At 52.4% G+C, this 19451-nt stretch overlaps 1 protein-coding gene across 1 annotated transcript in view; it reads right to left on the reverse strand.

The window, feature by feature from the left end:
• The window catches only part of ATP8B3 (ATPase phospholipid transporting 8B3), a 159366-nt gene that overhangs the window by 45785 nt on the left and 94130 nt on the right, over positions 1-19451 (reverse strand). The window contains exons 12-16 of the mRNA XM_075328462.1: positions 7632-7840; positions 7499-7527; positions 4883-5039; positions 1421-1609; positions 1212-1324 (exon numbers count right to left, since the gene is read on the reverse strand). Of these exons, the coding sequence (XP_075184577.1) occupies positions 1212-1324; positions 1421-1609; positions 4883-5039; positions 7499-7527; positions 7632-7840 (697 nt within the window). The remainder of the gene's footprint in view (positions 1-1211; positions 1325-1420; positions 1610-4882; positions 5040-7498; positions 7528-7631; positions 7841-19451) is intronic.

Below are 19451 nucleotides of genomic sequence, written 5' to 3' on the forward strand. Positions count from 1 at the left end.
TCCTTCCACAAAATATTATTTATAAACTATTAATAAAGCATTTTTTATATTGATTTGTTTCTAATAAAATTTAACACGTATTATCATTGTTCTATTGCGTAAATATCATATTATTTTTAATACATTGATTCAATATTATTTACTGTTCACAAAAATTGCTTGACAATTCATGTAATCAACATTTAAAATTTTATTTAAAAAGTCAATAGTACACATGAAAATAAGCAACTTTGTAATATATATTATCAGAGAAATCTGCTGCTTTCTCCTCCTGGATTGATCATTCTGTCACGGGTGTGTCATGGGTGACAGACAGTCATGTGGTTTCTGGCCATGGAAGGTCACAGCGTCTGGCTTCGCAGAATGCTCCCTGCCTTTCCATTCTCCCTGCTGTCAGTATTCATTGGTATAGGTAGCTTTCCTGTTGGATTCATCTCTCTCCCTTTTAGACCCAGCAAGAGCTCACCTTTCACCCAGCTGCTGATTATCAGCATTATCTTGCTGCTTAAATACCCCTTCTTCCCTGGACTGGTGCTGGTCATATTTTCAGTTCATTCAAGCCTTGGTTGCAAGCACGTGGCTTTTACTCTTCTGTGGTATTGTTGCTGAAAACTTTGCTGAACTTCTACCTGTGTCATCTGTAGATAAGTAGTTCATGCATTTTCCCTGTGTATCCTCCTAGTGTTGTCTATAGTGTTTAGTGAGTGGGGTTGACGAAGAGCTCATCCCATCCGTTCCCTATTTAGGGTCAGGTATCCGGCTCGGCGCATATGTGCAGACCCTATCTAGGGTGGTGAGGGACCCCATGGATCAGCAGTAGGTTAGGTCAGAGGTCACCATCTTCTCCTTCCCTAGATGACACAGGGTTCCCCCTTCTCTTTCGCTGTTTGCTTGATACTTCCCCGTATAAAGCGTGACACATTCACTCTTAAAATTCTCAATTCACAGGTAAAATCTGTATTCAGCGAAGACAGAATGTTGCATTACTGAGAAAGAAGATGACAGTTGCTACTGATGAGATCCTATGGAGAAGCAAGAGGAGGAGGGACGAATTGGTGGCAGAGTACCTCCTCCCCACTCCCGTCACTGTGCTACTACTTTAGTAAACCTCAGATTTTCACATATGGATGAAAAATCTGCAATGTATTGATCCACTGTGAACATAGAAAATACAACATTTATGCCTTTAAAGATTATAAGAATCACCTCACCTCTAAGGATTTTTCAGTTACGGCCACGTTAGTAGAATCTGGATGGAGTCGTTTAAGAATAACATCATCTGCTCCTTTAGTGTACAGCTTTATTTTTCCTTCAGGGTCTCTGACTATTAATAAAATAATTTTAATTTTACACATGCAGAAATAATTGTATGGTTTATAAATAATTCCGAGTGCCAAGGACAATGAAACGCACCACTCACCTAATATTGACATCCTTTTACGATCACTATTGAAGTCAAGAAGAGCTAGGACTTTATATGTTTTTTCTACTCCAAGCTCAATTGTAGTGATGCTGTCTTGTGTTCGGGATAAAAATACATAGCCAAAGTTTCTTGCAGTATTTACTAGAGCTTCTTCATCAGGACTTGCTGCTTGGTACACCAACTCATCTGAGGAACAAATATAATAGAAGATAAGATGATAGCTAACATCTGAAGCTCTAGTACCTGCCAGACATTTCGACACCTACAAATACAATCTGATCCTTACAACTATGTATTCTATAAAAATAGATGCCTGGCACAAAAAAGAATTTAACCGAATTTGGGGTGAACTTAGACATTGAAAAGTGAATGCAAAGTATATTTTGTCCATTGTAAGTTCGCTCTAGTACTTGATTTTGGTTTCAAAAACTGCATTAAAACCTGACCAAAACCTGTTGGCATAAAGATACTTTAAACCAGTGGTCAACCTTTTTGACCTTGAGAGCCACATTCAGCTCTGAAAGAGGGTTGCGAGCCACATTCAGCTCCTGGAGATATGTGGGCCACAGTCATCTCTGAGAGAGGGTCGTCAGGCACATTCAGCTCTGAGAGAGGGTCGCGAGCCACATCCAGCTCTGGGAGAGTGTCACGGGCCACATTCAGCTCAGAGAGGGTCATGAGCCACATTCAGCTCTGAGAGAGGGTCGCAAGCAACATTCAGTTCTCAGAGAGGGTCACGAACCACATACAGCTCTGAGATAGGGTTCTGCACCACATTCATCTCAGAGAGGGTTACAAGCCACATTCAACCCTGAGAGAGGGTCACGAGCCACACTCAGCTCTGAGAGCAGGTCGCGAGCCACATTCAACTCCGAGAGCAGGTCGCGAGCCACATTCAGCTCTGAGAGAAGGTTGTGAGCCACATTCAGCTCTAAGAGAGGGTTGCGAGCCACATTCAGCTCTAAGAGAGGGTCATGAGCCACATTCAGCTCTGAGAGAGGGTCGCAAGCAACATTCAGTTCTCAGAGAGTGTCACGAACCACATACAGCTCTGAGATAGGGTTCTGCACCACATTCATCTCAGAGAGGGTTACAAGCCACATTCAACCCTGAGAGAGGCTCACAAGCCACACTCAGCTCTGAGAGAGGGTCGCGAGCCACACTCAGCTCTGAGAGAGGGTCGCGAGCCACACTCAGCTCTGAGAGAGGGTCGCGAGCCACACTCAGCTCTGAGAGAGGGTCGCGAGCCACACTCAGCTCTGAGAGAGGGTCGCGAGCCACACTCAGCTCTGAGAGAGGGTCGCGAGCCACACTCAGCTCTGAGAGCAGGTCGCGAGCCACATTCAGCTCTGAGAGCAGGTCGCGAGTGACATTCAGCTCTGAGAGAAGGTTGTGAGCCACATTCAGCTCTAAGAGAGGGTTGCGAGCCACATTCAGCTCTAAGAGAGGGTCATGAGCCACATTCAGCTTTGAGATAGGGTCGCGAGCCACACTCAGCTCTGAGAGAGGGTCGCGAGCCACACTCAGCTCTGAGAGAGGGTCGCGAGCCACACTCAGCTCTGAGAGAGGGTCACGAGCCACACTCAGCTCTGAGAGAGGGTCGCGAGCCACACTCAGCTCTGAGAGAGGGTCGCGAGCCACACTCAGCTCTGAGAGAGGGTCGCGAGCCACACTCAGCTCTGAGAGAGGGTCGCGAGCCACACTCAGCTCTGAGAGAGGGTCGCGAGCCACACTCAGCTCTGAGAGAGGGTCGCGAGCCACACTCAGCTCTGAGAAAGGGTCGCGAGCCACACTGAGCTCTGAGAGAGGGTTGTGAGCCACATTCAGCTCTCAGAGAGGTTAGTGAGCCACACTCAGCTCTGAGAGAGGGTCGCGAGCCACACTCAGCTCTGAGAGAGGGTCGCGAGCCACACTCAGCTCTGAGAGAGGGTCGCAAGCCACACTCAGCTTTGAGAGAGGGTCGCAAGCCACATTCAGCTCTGAGAAAGGGTCGCGAGCCACACTGAGCTCTGAGAGAGGGTTGTGAGCCACATTCAGCTCTCAGAGAGGTTAGTGAGCCACATTTAACTTTGAGATAAGGTGGCAAGCCACATTCAGCTCTGAGAGAGGGTTGCGAGCCACATTCAGCTCTAAGAGAGGGTTGCGAGCCACATTCAGCTCTAAGAGAGGGTCATGAGCCACATTCAGCTTTGAGATAGGGTCACGAGCCACATTCAGCTCTGAAAGAGGGTTCTGCACCACATTCATCTCAGAGATGGTCGCGAACCACATTGAGCTCAGAGAGGGTCGCAAGCCACATTCAGCTTAGAGAGAGGGTTGTGAGCCAAATCCAGCTCTGAGAGAGGGTCACAAACCAAACCAGTTCAGAGAGAGGGTCGCAAGCCAGATCCAGCTCTGAGAGGGGGTCCCGAGCCACATTCAGCTCTGAGAGAGAGTCGCAAGCCACATTTAGCTCTGAGAGAGGGTCCCGAGCCACATCCAGCTCTGAGAGAGGGTTGCAAGCCACATTTAGCTCTGAGAGAGGGTCCCGAGCCACATCCAGCTCTGAAAGAGGGTCCCGAGCCACATCCAGCTCTGAGAAAGGTTCACACCCACATCCTGCTCTGAGATAGGGGTCACAACCACATTCAGCTCCCGCCTCCTCATAGTAGTGTCACCCAGAGCCACCATGCTTGGTTACGACCATGAGCAACTAACTGTCACTGTATGAGTGGATATAAACATGGATATCGAAGCAGCAATGCCCTGCACATGAGGTAGGAGGCATGGCTATATCAGGAGAACTATACTACATTTCTCTTTGGAGATATTTGCTATTATTATTATTATTATTAATACAACTACTACATATTGGGGTAGGATCTTAGAGATAAAAATAACCCTTTAAGGCCAATCAAGACATAGTTAATCCAGTTTTCAGGTACCCTTCCCCACCTGTCTAGTAAGTTCTAGTAAATAAGAAAGATGAGAGATTATCACTGGCAGAAAGATGGGGAATCAGAAAAGGTTGTCTTAGTAGTAGAGAACCCCTTTAAGTGGTGGGCATGAGATGGCCATAGAAACTGTCAATATTGCAATATGGCATTTGCTTTAATCATTTACTGTACATTATCTTCGGTCACTTTGGTCTGGTCAAAGGACATACTTTATTGTGAATCAGTATTTTTTTAATTAAAAACATATCTTCCCTAAATAAGTAAAAATATACAGTATTTCAATGGAATACTTATCTTTCTTTTCAAATAACTCCTTTCTAAACTGAACCATGAACTCTATAAATAAATAATAATAATAATAATAATAATAAAAAAAAATAACCAAACCGATCTCTACATTAAATGGAACAGGAGACATATAGTACATACTGTTCAATGCTATCTCTCTCTAAAAAAAAAAATAATGGCACATCAGGAAAATGTTCATTCGATATTTTATGTAAGTTTATCCAATATATCTTACCTCCATTTCTATCCACCATCACTGTGTGACAAATAGCAAGTAATCGAAAGAATTCTTTCAATAGATTATCTTCATTTTGGCAAACGATATCAATCAAAGATTGATCGTAAAAGTAGAACTTTTTGTCCGCATATTTATTCCACGTAAAGCTGACCGCCTGAGAAACAGCAGGGTTTATTAAAGTGGATTAAAATGCTTAGTACCAACATTTACATACTGTACCTCCACAGCGCCCCAAGAAAATTAGCACAGAAGTCATAATAATGTTACAATAAACAATTTTGTGTGTCATTATGTGACATATTTCACATATTTTTTATTGTTTTTTTTTATAATGTTCGCCATAGAAAATAAAAAACATGACTGGTTTATGGCTTGTGTTATTCTGGACGTGGCACTACCAATTATGTCTTTGTTTATTTTTCTTTTAAAACAAACATTGCATTTTCATTAATGGAACAGGTTGTCAAATTTTGTGCACTTTGTGTTGTTTTTTTTTTATTTGTATACATTTTGTTTCACTTTGTTACTTTTTTCACAGTTCATATTTTTAATTTTGATCGCTAGTCTCATGCATTGCAGTACTATTGCAGTGCAGTGTCAGAGAGCATTCTGTGACTCTCTGACTGTGCCTGTTAGAGCCTGCTTATAGTAGATGCCCTTAAGGTAACATGACAACTATCGGCACCAGCAATTAGAATTGCAGGGGGCCGATCCTTTCAAAGGGGGTCCTGGCACACCGTTAGCCATTTTGAGGCTGCTGTCGCAATTGACAGCAGTATTTTAGTGGTTAACTGGACCCAAGCAGTTCCAATATCGCTTGTCAGTTGTAATATAAATGTGTCATCCGCTGGATATTCACCCACGAAGGGGCGCTATTCACTTATTCCTTACCGCGGATTTAAAATGGCAGTGAGGAATAATGCCCCCTAATGGCCACATTTTAATATGTATTGTTGTTAAAGAGGTTGTCCACTACGTTTACAATGATGGCCTATCCTCAAGTCATCAATGTATGATCAGCTGGGGTTCGACACCCCACACCCCCGCCGATCAGCTGTTTCAGATGCCGCCGGCGGTAGTTGGCAGCCGGAAATGCTCAGTTGCAGAGCTGTTCTGTCTTCTGATAGTGGCCGCGACCGGGTGTGACGACATGGACTCTCATGGGTTAACGTTTCTTAAAATCCAGCCAGACAGCATGATAGATTGTCTATAGATGGGGGAGAAGTCCCTCATTGTTTTTACAAGACTCTTGTTGACTCAATGTAATTGTGTTGGCCACTGAAAGCTAGACTATTGTTCTCCAGACATTTCCAGTAACCATTGTATTGTAGTTGTGTATTGATAATGTAATTACCTTAGTAGCCATTGTCTAGTCAGTGGCTCCCAGTTTACATGTACACCCTCAGCCTTTCTAAGCACATCATTTAAATGAACATTGTCCATGCAGCTTGAAATTCCTCCAATGGGAGAAGCAATCTTGTCCAACCAATCGATGAGGACGCAGTGTATCCAAGGGGAAGGTTGTGGCTATAAAAAGGACTTCTTTAAGCCACCAGGGGTTGTTGATGGTTGATGGATTCAGTCTAAGCTCTTTGGAGCTGACTGGAGGATCAGGACATCTTATGGCTTCAATCTAGGGACTCCGGATCCGGTTGGAGACCATATCCACAGCCTAGGGATTTCGACTCCGGCTGCCAGGATTTTAACATCAAACCAGGACTACCTAAGGAGGACACTCAGGTTGGGACAGTTCAGTCACCTGTTGCAGACTTTGCAGACCTCAGACAGCTTGGAACCTGTGAGGCAAGGACATTCTAAATCCCTGGTGAGCCAGCGGAAGGGTGAGACTCTGTTGCCTGTTACATTTGTGTGTTTTGCTGGTTATGCGTTATGTGCCGTTAATTGTTTGGGGATCCAATAAAGTCTAATTATTGTGGTTCCCTAACCCTGTGTTGTCTGAGTAGTGTTACGCCCACGGTTAAGGAGGCCGGCGTTCAGTTGGGATGAGCCCTTAGCCACGCTGTCTCTCTAAAGGCGGCGGGTTTTAGTGGACGAGAGCGCCCACTGAACCCCGTGTCTCCACACCGGGTACTGCAATTCGCCTCCCATTCAAATCTATAGGAGGCAAATGTGCAGTACCCGGCTACGGCTGCTATCAGAAGACGGAGCAGCTCCAGGACTGAGAATTTCCGGCTGTCTGCTGCCGCCGCCAGCATCGTTAGCAGCTAATCAGCAAGGGTGACGGGTGTCGGACTCCAGCTGATCAGACACTGATGACTTGTCTTAAGGATTGGCCATCAATGTAAAAGTAGTGGACAACCCCTTTAAGGTTTTAACTTGCAAAATGGAAGATACTAACCAAGGAGAAGCATCGCTCCCCATGGGTCTCAGACTCAGCGGAATGTATGCTCTTAAGGAAATCGCTTTCCATTTTTAATTGCAATTATTACATAAGATCAGAAGCTATGAATTAAAAATATGATTAATGTTATGTGTATTTGTTTATAATATTAAATTCCAACCCATCTTATGATTTTTTTTCTTGCAAAATACATTAAGGAAGCAACATTACAACAGAGGGATCTAAATAACCAGCAAAATATAGACCTGTACCTTCAGATTCTTTTCAACTGAGTTTATTCCTGCAATAAAACAAAATGCATGTGAAGTATATACACTGACCCAAAAATACTATAAAACACAATAAAATATTGTACTTTTTGGAAATTACATTGTGATGGATTACCATAAATGTTTCCTGAAATGCAGCATTTCTTGAAGGTCATAATGTTCTGTGTCAGGGTTCCAGTCTTATCAGAGAAAATGTATTCAACTTGGCCGAGCAAGTCATTGAGGCTAGTTGACCTGGCTTTGGCTGGCATGTCTTTTTCCGCAAAATACATATCAATGTCCCAATCAATGAACCTGCTGTGGATCAGATGGATGAATTCTAATCTAAAAAAATTAAAAATGAAGAAAAAACGTCAAAAATCTTGACCAATCTTAACACTGCTTGTGTTTACATACTTAAAACTTTAATATTATATTGATGCCTTTGCTCCATATCTTAAGGCCTGTTTACACGCAATGACATCGCTAACGAGATATCGTTGGCGTCACGGAACTTGTGACACACATCCGGCCTCGTTAGCGACGTCTTTGCGCGTGACACGTACGAGCGGCCGTTAACGATCAAAAATACTCACCATATCGTTGATCGTTGACACGTCGTTCATTTCCATAATATCGTTGCTCGTTCAGGACGCTGGTTGTTCGTCGTTCCTGAGGCAGCACACATCGCTACGTGTGACACCCCAGGAACGACGAACAACAACGTACCTGCGTCCTCCGGCAACGAGATGGGAGTGACGATCCAGCGCCTCCTCTCCGCCCCTCCGTTGCTATTGGTGTCCTGCATGGTGACGTCGCTGTGACGCCAAACGAACCACCCCCTTAAAGAAGAGGTTGTTCGGTGGTCACAGCGACGTCGTTTGTAAGCTACGTTTAGTGTGATGCGTCCTAGCGATATTGTGCACCACGGGCAGCGATTTGCCTGTGACGCACAAACGACGGCGGCGAACGCCCAGCTCCATTTCACACACTGCTGAAGACCAATACAGCCAGAGTGAATGCAAACTGACGTCAGGTGCGGCTGCATGGGTTTGCCCATATAACTTTAGAGCTATCACATGGGCTAGAATAGGCAATAAAAAGGGGGAACATTAGAGTCCCTATAAAAGATAAGGGCAGGGAAAGTAGCGTCATTTTAGGATTTCAAAGCCTAGCGATAAGAGGTCAATGTCACGGGTGTGTCACAGGTGACAGACAGTCATGTGGTTTCTGGCCATAGAAGGTCACAGTGTCGCGCCCAGGGAAGTGGGATACTCAGTCCCAGGCGGTTTGCAAATGGGGATGTCACTCTTGTGGCCGTCGCCCGGTCCCGTGCTCTGGGGCTTCTTTTGTAAAAGGGGAGTATTTACAGGGGAGATAAGAGTTAAGGCCCCGTCACACACAGAGATAAATCTTTGGCAGATCTGTGGTTGCAGTGAAATCATGGACATATTGTTCCATTTGTACACAGCCACAAACCTGGCACTGATTGTCCACAATTTCACTGCAACCACAGATCTGCCGCAGATTTATCTCTGTGTGTGACAGGGCCTTTAATGTTCATGTGACGCCACCTGCGGGTTGCGGTTAAAGGTGAAGAACCGCCGCTGCTGAATGTGGGTACTCCCAGACCTGGTGGTGGTTGCAGCAATGATGTTAGGCCCTCTGCAGGTAGGACCGTGCCTTGGAGATGTAAAGGGGTAATAACGGCGACCACAAGGTTGTCTTTAACAGTCCCTACTTACTCAGACCCTGGGAATGCTGGTTCAGGCCCCATGGAGTATCAGTGCCAATGTAGTGACCCAGGTTTCTCTGTCCCTGGAACTCTCTGTTGGTTGGGTCCCCATAGCATGGAGCGTTTGGGGCCCAACTGTCCCTTTTGGGGTACAATCTCCTTCTCCGTACGGTGGACAGTGCGGACCCTGTGGGGAGGTAAGTGTCCGAACCCCAATCCTAGTTTACTGCTGATGTCCCCGGATTATTTGGTTCGGTGAAGTCCATGAAGGTGTCCTCACCGTGCACGGCATTATCAAGCCATGTAAAACTGGCGCCTGATCTAGGGCCTTGAGCCCCATGCATGCTCCGGTCCCAGCGGTACCTGTCCGTACCGGCCCTTGTGACCTCTCTCCTGTGCCCTTGGGGTCACCGTTGCACGGGCCCAGCTTAGGCACATCCGCACACCTCTCTGTGTGCCACCTTTCCCCCTACTGACTGCTGACCCCTCCCACCAGGCTGGCTAAACCCGGGACTCGTTCCTTTCCATTGCGACCATTGCCTTAGGTGGTTAACCCTCTATGTCCGGTGTGGAGTGGAGAACTAGGATTTTGGTTGTGCTTTGGTGATATCGGCACTGGTACTCCAGGTCCCAGGGGGTAGGTCCTGCATCCCCTAGAGCAGGGGTGGGGAACCTCCGGCCCGCGGGCCGCATGCGGCCCGCCATGACCTTTTATGTGGCCCCCGGGCACATTCCCGGGGGAGGCAGTGCTCGTGCTGTCACCGCGGTTTGCTGCCGCCGGCCCTTTAAATCCACACATTGCTGTTTGTGCTGCAATGTGTTCTCCCGTCGGCCAGTGACAATTGTGGGCGGGTCCACAGCAGCCTCACAACTTCTAGCCTTGTGTGTCCGCCCCCTTCCCTCCGGAGATCAGTGCCTGCCTTCTCCTTCTGATGCAGTGTGTCCGGCTCCTGCACTCCGGTGATGTGAGTGCAATGCTGCTGTGAGTCCAGCGCCGACCCTCTGCTGCTATGTGCCCTGCCCAATGCTTTGTGCCTCCCCACACCAGTTCTGTAAACCCTCTCCCCCAGAGTTGCATGAAACTCTCAGCGCAGTGTGGCCCCCAATGTCCTGTGTGCACCCCTCCCCCAGTCCTATGTGCAGCCCACCAATGTCCTGTGTGCAGCCCATCACCCAGTAGTCCTGTTTGCACCCCCCCAATCCTGTGTGCACCCCTCCCCCAGTCCTGTGTGCAGCCCCCCAATGTCCTGTGTGCACCCCCACACAATCCTATGTGCAGCCCATCACCCAGTCCTGTGTGCACCCCCCAGTCCTGTGTGCACCCCCCAGTCCTGTGTGCACCCCCCAGTCCTGTGTGCACCCCCCAGTCCTGTGTGCACCCCCCCAGTCCTGTGTGCACCCCCCCAGTCCTGTGTGCACCCCCCCAGTCCTGTGTGCACCCCCCCAGTCCTGTGTGCACCCCCCCAGTCCTGTGTGCACCCCCCCAGTCCTGTGTGCACCCCCCCCAGTCCTGTGTGCACCCCCCCCAGTCCTGTGTGCACCCCCCCCAGTCCTGTGTGCACCCCCCCCAGTCCTGTGTGCACCCCCCCCAGTCCTGTGTGCACCCCCCAGTCCTGTGTGCACCCCCCCCCAGTCCTGTGTGCACCCCCCCCCAGTCCTGTGTGCACCCCCCAGTCCTGTGTGCACCCCCCCAGTCCTGTGTGCACCCCCCCAGTCCTGTGTGCACCCCCCCAGTCCTGTGTGCACCCCCCAGTCCTGTGTGCACCCCCCCCAGTCCTGTGTGCACCCCCCCCAGTCCTGTGTGCACCCCCCCAGTCCTGTGTGCACCCCCCCCAGTCCTGTGTGCACCCCCCCCCAGTCGTGTGTGCACCCCCCCAGTCGTGTGTGCACCCCCCCAGTCGTGTGTGCACCCCCCCAGTCGTGTGTGCACCCCCCCCAGTCGTGTGTGCACCCCCCCAGTCGTGTGTGCACCCCCCCAGTCGTGTGTGCAGCCCCCCCCAGTCGTGTGTGCAGCCCCCCCCCAGTCGTGTGTGCAGCCCCCCCCAGTCGTGTGTGCAGCCCCCCCCAGTCGTGTGTGCAGCCCCCCCCAGTCGTGTGTGCAGCCCCCCCCAGTCGTGTGTGCAGCCCCCCCAGTCGTGTGTGCAGCCCCCCCCAGTCGTGTGTGCAGCCCCCCCCAGTCGTGTGTGCAGCCCCCCCAGTCGTGTGTGCAGCCCCCCCAGTCGTGTGTGCAGCCCCCCCCCAGTCGTGTGTGCAGCCCCCCCCAGTCGTGTGTGCAGCCCCCCCACAGTGATGTCTGTGCAGCCCCCCCACAGTGATGTCTGTGCAGCCCCCCCACAGTGATGTCTGTGCAGCCCCCCCACAGTGATGTCTGTGCAGCCCCCCTACAGTGATGTCTGTGCAGCCCCCCCACAGTGATGTCTGTGCAGCCCCCCCACAGTGATGTCTGTGCAGCCCCCCCACAGGGATGTCTGTGCCTCCCCCACAGTGATGTCTGTGCCTCCCCCACAGTGATGTCTGTGCCTCCCCCACAGTGATGTCTGTGCCTCCCCCACAGTGATGTCTGTGCCTCCCCCACAGTGATGTCTGTGCCTCCCCCACAGTGATGTCTGTGCCTCCCCCACAGTGATGTCTGTGCCTTCCCCACAGTGATGTCTGTGCCTTCCCCACAGTGATGTCTGTGCCTCCCCACAGTGATGTCTGTGCCTTCCCCACAGTGATGTCTGTGCCTCCCCCACAGTGATGTCTGTGCCTTCCCCACAGTGATGTCTGTGCCTCCCCACAGTGATGTCTGTGCCTTCCCCACAGTGATGTCTGTGCCTCCCCCACAGTGATGTCTGTGCCTTCCCCACAGTGATGTCTGTGCCTTCCCCACAGTGATGTCTGTGCCTCCCCACAGTGATGTCTGTGCCTCCCCACAGTGATGTCTGTGCCTCCCCACAGTGATGTCTGTGCCTTCCCCACAGTGATGTCTGTGCCTTCCCCACAGTGATGTCTGTGCCTTCCCCACAGTGATGTCTGTGCCTTCCCCACAGTGATGTCTGTGCCTTCCCCACAGTGATGTCTGTGCCTTCCCCACAGTGATGTCTGTGCCTTCCCCACAGTGATGTCTGTGCCTTCCCCACAGTGATGTCTGTGCCTTCCCCACAGTGATGTCTGTGCCTCCCCCACAGTGATGTCTGTGCCTCCCCCACAGTGATGTCTGTGCCTTCCCCACAGTGATGTCTGTGCCTTCCCCACAGTGATGTCTGTGCCTCCCCCACAGTGATGTCTGTGCCTTCCCCACAGTGATGTCTGTGCCTCCCCACAGTGATGTCTGTGCCTTCCCCACAGTGATGTCTGTGCCTTCCCCACAGTGATGTCTGTGCCTTCCCCACAGTGATGTCTGTGCCTTCCCCACAGTGATGTCTGTGCCTTCCCCACAGTGATGTCTGTGCCTTCCCCACAGTGATGTCTGTGCCTTCCCCACAGTGATGTCTGTGCCTTCCCCACAGTGATGTCTGTGCCCCCAGCCCCGCGTGTGGTGTCTGTGCCCCCAGCCCCGCGTGTGGTGTCTGTGCCCCCAGCCCCGCGTGTGGTGTCTGTGCCCCCAGCCCCGCGTGTGGTGTCTGTGCCCCCAGCCCCGCGTGTGGTGTCTGTGCCCCCAGCCCCGCGTGTGGTGTCTGTGCCCCCAGCCCCGCGTGTGGTGTCTGTGCCCCCAGCCCCGCGTGTGGTGTCTGTGCCCCCAGCCCCGCGTGTGGTGTCTGTGCCCCCAGCCCCGCGTGTGGTGTCTGTGCCCCCAGCCCCGCGTGTGGTGTCTGTGCCCCCAGCCCCGCGTGTGGTGTCTGTGTGTGGCGCCCCTGACCTGGTCAGGCACCACTGAGTACTGCACCCATGCTGGGGACAGTACAATACAGGTAATCCAGAAGGCTGACCGGGGTGTGGAACACAGGCGCATAGTAATCAGCTCTCACACATGTACCCATGAGAGGACCCCTGGGGATCCCAGGAGGGGGAAAAGCCTTGACCTTCACTGGAATAGTGGAGGGGGCCAAAAGCCTCCATCTCCTCTCAAGGGGTGTGGTAAGAGAGTCTGGTTGCTAGGTGGCGTAGGCAAGAACAGGAGAGGAGGGGCAGTGAGTCAGTTAGAGCAGAACTCCATAGGGCTCAGTGAGGAGCAGACCTGTGGGGCTGTTGCTGTCTAACAGCGCCCGTGCAGTGGCTACTGACGGGGGAGAACGGTCAACTAGGAGGGCTACCCGAAATCCATCTTCAGCTAGAGAGAGAGCAACGGAGTGGGAAGTAAGGAGACTGCTAGAGAGTACCAGGCCCAACCGGGCGGCAGATCCCGAAGCGGAGATAGATCCAGCTTTCTTTTGCTAAACCTGCCGGTGTGGGGCTCTCAAAGCCCACGCCACAACACTACAAAAGCCGCAGCCACGTAGCCACAGTTAGGGCCCATAGGTCACAGGAGGCAAGCAGCTGGAGTGGCCTGGCCCAGGCAACAAGCACACGGCAAACGAAGGGGAGAGAGGCTTCAGCATCTTCCCTGGGTGACCCCCATAGGGACTCAAAGTCGGGGTCACCCCAAACCACCAAGGGCTAAGGAAGGCGAGTTAGTAGTCACCCTCACAAGTCAGCCTGAAGGACACCTGGTTCCCGCCTGGTTCATCCCAGCTACGCCCGGGTTACTCACCCTGCCACCTGAAGTGAGTAAAAACCCTGAAAGACATTCTGCCTGTGTGGAGTGATTCTGCGCCTTGTGGTACTACGCACCTACATCGGGCCCTGGGGCTTGCCTCACTCTCAGGAGGCTAGTCCAACTAACTGCACATACCATCAGCCCCAGGCGACCCTCAACCTGCAGTGGCGGTCCCTACTGGCCGCAATACTGAGAGTGGCGTCACGACAAGAAGAAGATCTCCTACCTGTGACCAGATCCAGCTGAGTGGAGTCCCTGAAGGTAATGCACCGACACAACACCTGTGGGGCTTCACATCTGGCGTCACGAACAGGATAAGGACTAGACCTGTTCAGACAGGTGACCATGTGCCTGGGCGGTCCGCTTGGAAAATTGGAAGCGCCGCCATATTGCCACCATGAAAAGCGCGCTGAAAAACAACAGCAGCCCGCGCTGGGAGAAGTTACCGCCCACGAAGAGGTGTGGCTACCCAGAGATCCCCTGCAGAGTTCTGACCTTGCCAGCTATGAGAGTGGAAGCGTCCAGAGACGTCGGGACAGAAAGGGAGCCAGAAGCCTGCTGCTGGGAGAGGAGCTGCTGAAAGAGGCAGAGCAGAAACTGAACAGCTTGCTATCAGAGGCAACGGCGAGTCCACAGCTGGAGAGTCGTGCAGAAGGGGGCGCAGAAGAAATGGCGTCTGACCGCAGAAATCCAGAACCGGGCTCCGCTGCCTGGTGGTATCGGGAGCTGGCCCAGTTCTGCGACCGACTGGAGACCCGGGTTGTGGAGCAGATCCGGGAAGAACGAATGGAAATGCTGGAGATGACCGCGGCGGTTCGGGCCTATGAAAGGAGAGCCGCGCGCCGAGTGCCAGACAGGACGGCGATGACGCAGACCCCGATGCTGCCACCGGTGGGTGAGTCGAGTGATGCCCCGGCCAGCGCAAGTGCCCCGACCCCTGCTGCCACGCCCGCGGTCCCCGAAGAGGCGTCCGGTGCGGCGACGCTGAAGCAGGCCGCAGCCACGCCAGGTGCGGCCTTCCAAGCCCCAGCGGCCGCAGCGATGCCCTGCTCGGCCCACCAAGACCCGGTCCCTGCAGCAACGCCCAGTCCGGCCCGCAAAGAACCGGCTGCCACCGCGACCCTCATCCGCGTCGCAGGCGTAACGCTGACCCAGGCCGCCGCCCTGCTAGGCCCGGCCCGCCGAGACCCCACCGCCGCAGCAACGCTCGTCCGCGCCGCAAGTGAGGTGCTGAACCAGGCCGCAGCCACGCCAGGCGCGGCCCGCCAAGCCCAGACTGCTGCAGCGACGTCCAGCCCAGCCTGCACAGAGCCCCCTGCAACAGCGACACTGATCCAGGCCGCCGCCATGCCAGGCCCGGCCCGCCAAGACCAGGCCGCCGCCATGCCAGGCGCGGCCCGCCAAGACCAGGCCGCCGCCATGCCAGGCGCGGCCCGCCAAGACCAGGCCGCCGCCATCCAGGGCGCGGCCCGCCAAGACCAGGCCGCCGCCATCCAGGGCGCGGCTCGCCAAGACCAGGCCGCCGCCATGCCAGGCGCGGCCCGCCAAGAAGAGATTACCTCATCATTTACCCCGGCCTGCAAGGCCAGAGCAGACACCGCTCCCCAGTCCAAAGAGGTCCCTGCTAGGAAGACCCTGATAGGAGAGGACCCCGAATACTGGAAGCTGAAGGCTGACCTAGAGGCCCAGTTCCCACAAGAGATGGTGGATCGGTATCTGCTCCCTCCGCATACCCCCAAGGAGATTCAGGCAACCCCTGCAGCCGCGCCAGAGAGTCCACCGCCCAGACCAGCTGAGGACCACTCATCCCCAGCGCTGCCACAACCAGAGTGCAGCGAAGAACTAAGGGGGAGAGGAGGCCAGGAAGCTGAGGAGCTGACTCCGGAGCCACCGGCAGTGGAGCAATACTCAGAGCCGGAGATGTTACCCTATTCCCGTTGGGATGAGGAGGACTTGACACCGTCTGCTGACGAAGATCAGCCCAGAAACCTCACCTGGGGCCCTGCAGGCATTGAAGTAACAGCCCAGCAGAACCCAGCCCGCAAGACAAGGCGTCGCAACAGAACAACGCTGTCCCCTGCACCACAGTCTCCAGAGCAGAGAGAAGTCACAGCCAGAGACCTACAGGAGAAAAGGTTCCTGAGAAGAGCCAAAGCCCAGGTCAGAGGACCCCTTTGCAGAGGAGTAGTGGAGGACTTTAACTTGAAAAGTGGATATGGCTTTATTGTAGCCCCTGGTATCAAAGAAGGGATATTTGTCAACAGAAGAGATGTGAGCGCTCATCTGCCTAGAGGACACCCTGGCAGAAACCTAAAGATGGGGGATTCAGTACAATTCACTATGCATGAAGGCGAAAGAGGATTGTATGCGCTTGACGTAGCACTATGCACCAGTAAACCTTACAGCCACCCCATGCTACAAGAAAGAAAAGACAGAGATAAAGACACAGATGAAGATCAAGAGAGAAAAGACAAGGAACCTACAGATGAAACTACCTCAGACGACGACAAAGAGCAAGAAAGCAGCAGGTGCCGCAGCCCAACAGGCCCAAGCCCTGGTATGGAGGAGTAGAGAAAAGTAAAGTAAAGAAAGAAGTTACTGTTTTGACCAGTTTGAAAGTTTGTTTTGCAACGTTTAAGCATGTGCCCACAAAAACTATTGTGAGAAAACCATAAACCTTAAGGCTATGAACTGGCTATAGCCACAAACTCTCGCAGTGTAAATAGTTACACCAGAGGGCACCACCGCCACCAGAGTCAGCCTGTTTAGGGGCTTGGCTCGTCTGCAACCAGGAGGAGCCCGTCCGTATATAGGGCCTTGGCTCACCTGCGACCAGAGAGCATGCCTGTTTATGGGGCCTGGCTCTCCACCACAAAGAGGGTACCTGGTCAGCACCAACTGTGGAGGCCGCCTCTGCATCCTGCCAGAAGAGGCTGAAGGCGCGGATCCACCAGGCCAGGTATACCCTGAAACCACCAGCCCATGTAAGCCGCCTCTACATCCTGCCAGAAGTGGCTGAAGTCGCGGCCAACGTGAAAGGGTTTTGGGTGGGTTAACGGACTTGTGGGTGGAGGGTGGTGATGTATGGTACCTGGTGCTTTTAAAAATGTTTTACATGTTTTAATGTTTTATGCATTTTAAAATGTTGTCTTGCAGCCCGAGGACGTGCTGGTGATAACTAAGGGGGAATGTGGCGCCCCTGACCTGGTCAGGCACCACTGAGTACTGCACCCATGCTGGGGACAGTACAATACAGGTAATCCAGAAGGCTGACCGGGGTGTGGAACACAGGCGCATAGTAATCAGCTCTCACACATGTACCCATGAGAGGACCCCTGGGGATCCCAGGAGGGGGAAAAGCCTTGACCTTCACTGGAATAGTGGAGGGGGCCAAAAGCCTCCATCTCCTCTCAAGGGGTGTGGTAAGAGAGTCTGGTTGCTAGGTGGCGTAGGCAAGAACAGGAGAGGAGGGGCAGTGAGTCAGTTAGAGCAGAACTCCATAGGGCTCAGTGAGGAGCAGACCTGTGGGGCTGTTGCTGTCTAACAGCGCCCGCGCAGTGGCTACTGACGGGGGAGAACGGTCAACTAGGAGGGCTACCCGAAATCCATCTTCAGCTAGAGAGAGAGCAACGGAGTGGGAAGTAAGGAGACTGCTAGAGAGTACCAGGCCCAACCGGGCGGCAGATCCCGAAGCGGAGATAGATCCAGCTTTCTTTTGCTAAACCTGCCGGTGTGGGGCTCTCAAAGCCCACGCCACAACACTACAAAAGCCGCAGCCACGTAGCCACAGTTAGGGCCCATAGGTCACAGGAGGCAAGCAGCTGGAGTGGCCTGGCCCAGGCAACAAGCACACGGCAAACGAAGGGGAGAGAGGCTTCAGCATCTTCCCTGGGTGACCCCCATAGGGACTCAAAGTCGGGGTCACCCCAAACCACCAAGGGCTAAGGAAGGCGAGTTAGTAGTCACCCTCACAAGTCAGCCTGAAGGACACCTGGTTCCCGCCTGGTTCATCCCAGCTACGCCCGGGTTACTCACCCTGCCACCTGAAGTGAGTAAAAACCCTGAAAGACATTCTGCCTGTGTGGAGTTATTCTGCGCCTTGTGGTACTACGCACCTACATCGGGCCCTGGGGCTTGCCTCACTCTCAGGAGGCTAGTCCAACTAACTGCACATACCATCAGCCCCAGGCGACCCTCAACCTGCAGTGGCGGTCCCTACTGGCCGCAATACTGAGAGTGGCGTCACGACAAGAAGAAGATCTCCTACCTGTGACCAGATCCAGCTGAGTGGAGTCCCTGAAGGTAATGCACCGACACAACACCTGTGGGGCTTCACATGTGCACCCAGCCCCACGTGTGGTGTCTGTGCCCTCAGCCCCGCGTGTGGTGTCTGTGCCCTCAGCCCCGCGTGTGGTGTCTGTGCCCTCAGCCCCGCGTGTGGTGTCTGTGCCCTCAGCCCCGCGTGTGGTGTCTGTGCCCTCAGCCCCGCGTGTGGTGTCTGTGCCCCCAGCCCCATGCCCCCAGTTAATTAATTGCTTCACCCAATATAGCAGGGTCATTTAAACATTGATAATTTTGTGCGGCCCCCGAAGGTTGGTAGAAATTTCCAAATGGCCCCCGACAGAAAAAAGGTTCCCCACCCCTGCCCTAGAGGATGCAGTTCCTTGTAGTTCCCTCAGTGGCTCAGGGGCGCTACAAACTCTGAGTAGCATGGCTATGCAGCATGCTCCATGACTTTCCATTGTTCCTCCTGTCAGTATTCATTGCTATAGGTAGCTTTCCTGCTGGATTCATTGCTCTCTCTTTTGGACCCAGCAGGAGCTCGCCTTCCACCCAGATGCTAATTATCAGCATTCTCATGGTGCTTATATACCCCTTCCTTCCTTGGACTGGTGCTGGTGATATTTTTCAGTTCATTCAAGCCCTGGGTGCAAACAGGTGTCTTGTACTCCTCTGTGGTATCGTTGCTGAAAACTTTGCTGAACTTTTACTGGTGTCATCTGTGGATAAGTAGTTCCGGCATTTCCCACCTGTGTGTCCTCCTTGTGTTTTCTCTAGTGTTTAGTGGGGTTGAGAAAGAGCTCATCCCATCTGTTCCCTATTAAGGGCCCAGCACTATGGATACCTAGGGTCTGGTATCTTGCTCAGTGCATAGGTGCGGAACATATCTAGGCTGGTGAGGGACCCCAGGGGCCAGCTGTAAATTTGGTCAGGAGTCACCATCATCTCCTTCGCTAGACACAGGTCTTCCTTTCCCTTTCCCTTTGCCACTCACTTGGTACTACCTCATACCTAGTGTGACAGTCAGAGGGCACAGCTCATTATACATACGTATAGAAAAAGGCCTAAATCTGATTGTAGTGTATTAATTCAGGGCTGAAGCACATTAAAAATGGGAGTAGTGATCTCAGTCTGTTAATAATTCAAAGATTCACATGATAGGGAGGTAGAGTACCTGCATAGTCAGTGTGTCTGTGAATAGATTGATCTGTGATATACTGCAGTAATAGCACTTTAATAATAGCTTTCTTTTTGTTATTTAC

Source organism: Anomaloglossus baeobatrachus, chromosome 11 (genome assembly GCF_048569485.1).
Source record: "Anomaloglossus baeobatrachus isolate aAnoBae1 chromosome 11, aAnoBae1.hap1, whole genome shotgun sequence".
In the NCBI taxonomy this organism is placed as follows: Eukaryota; Metazoa; Chordata; class Amphibia; order Anura; family Aromobatidae; genus Anomaloglossus; species Anomaloglossus baeobatrachus.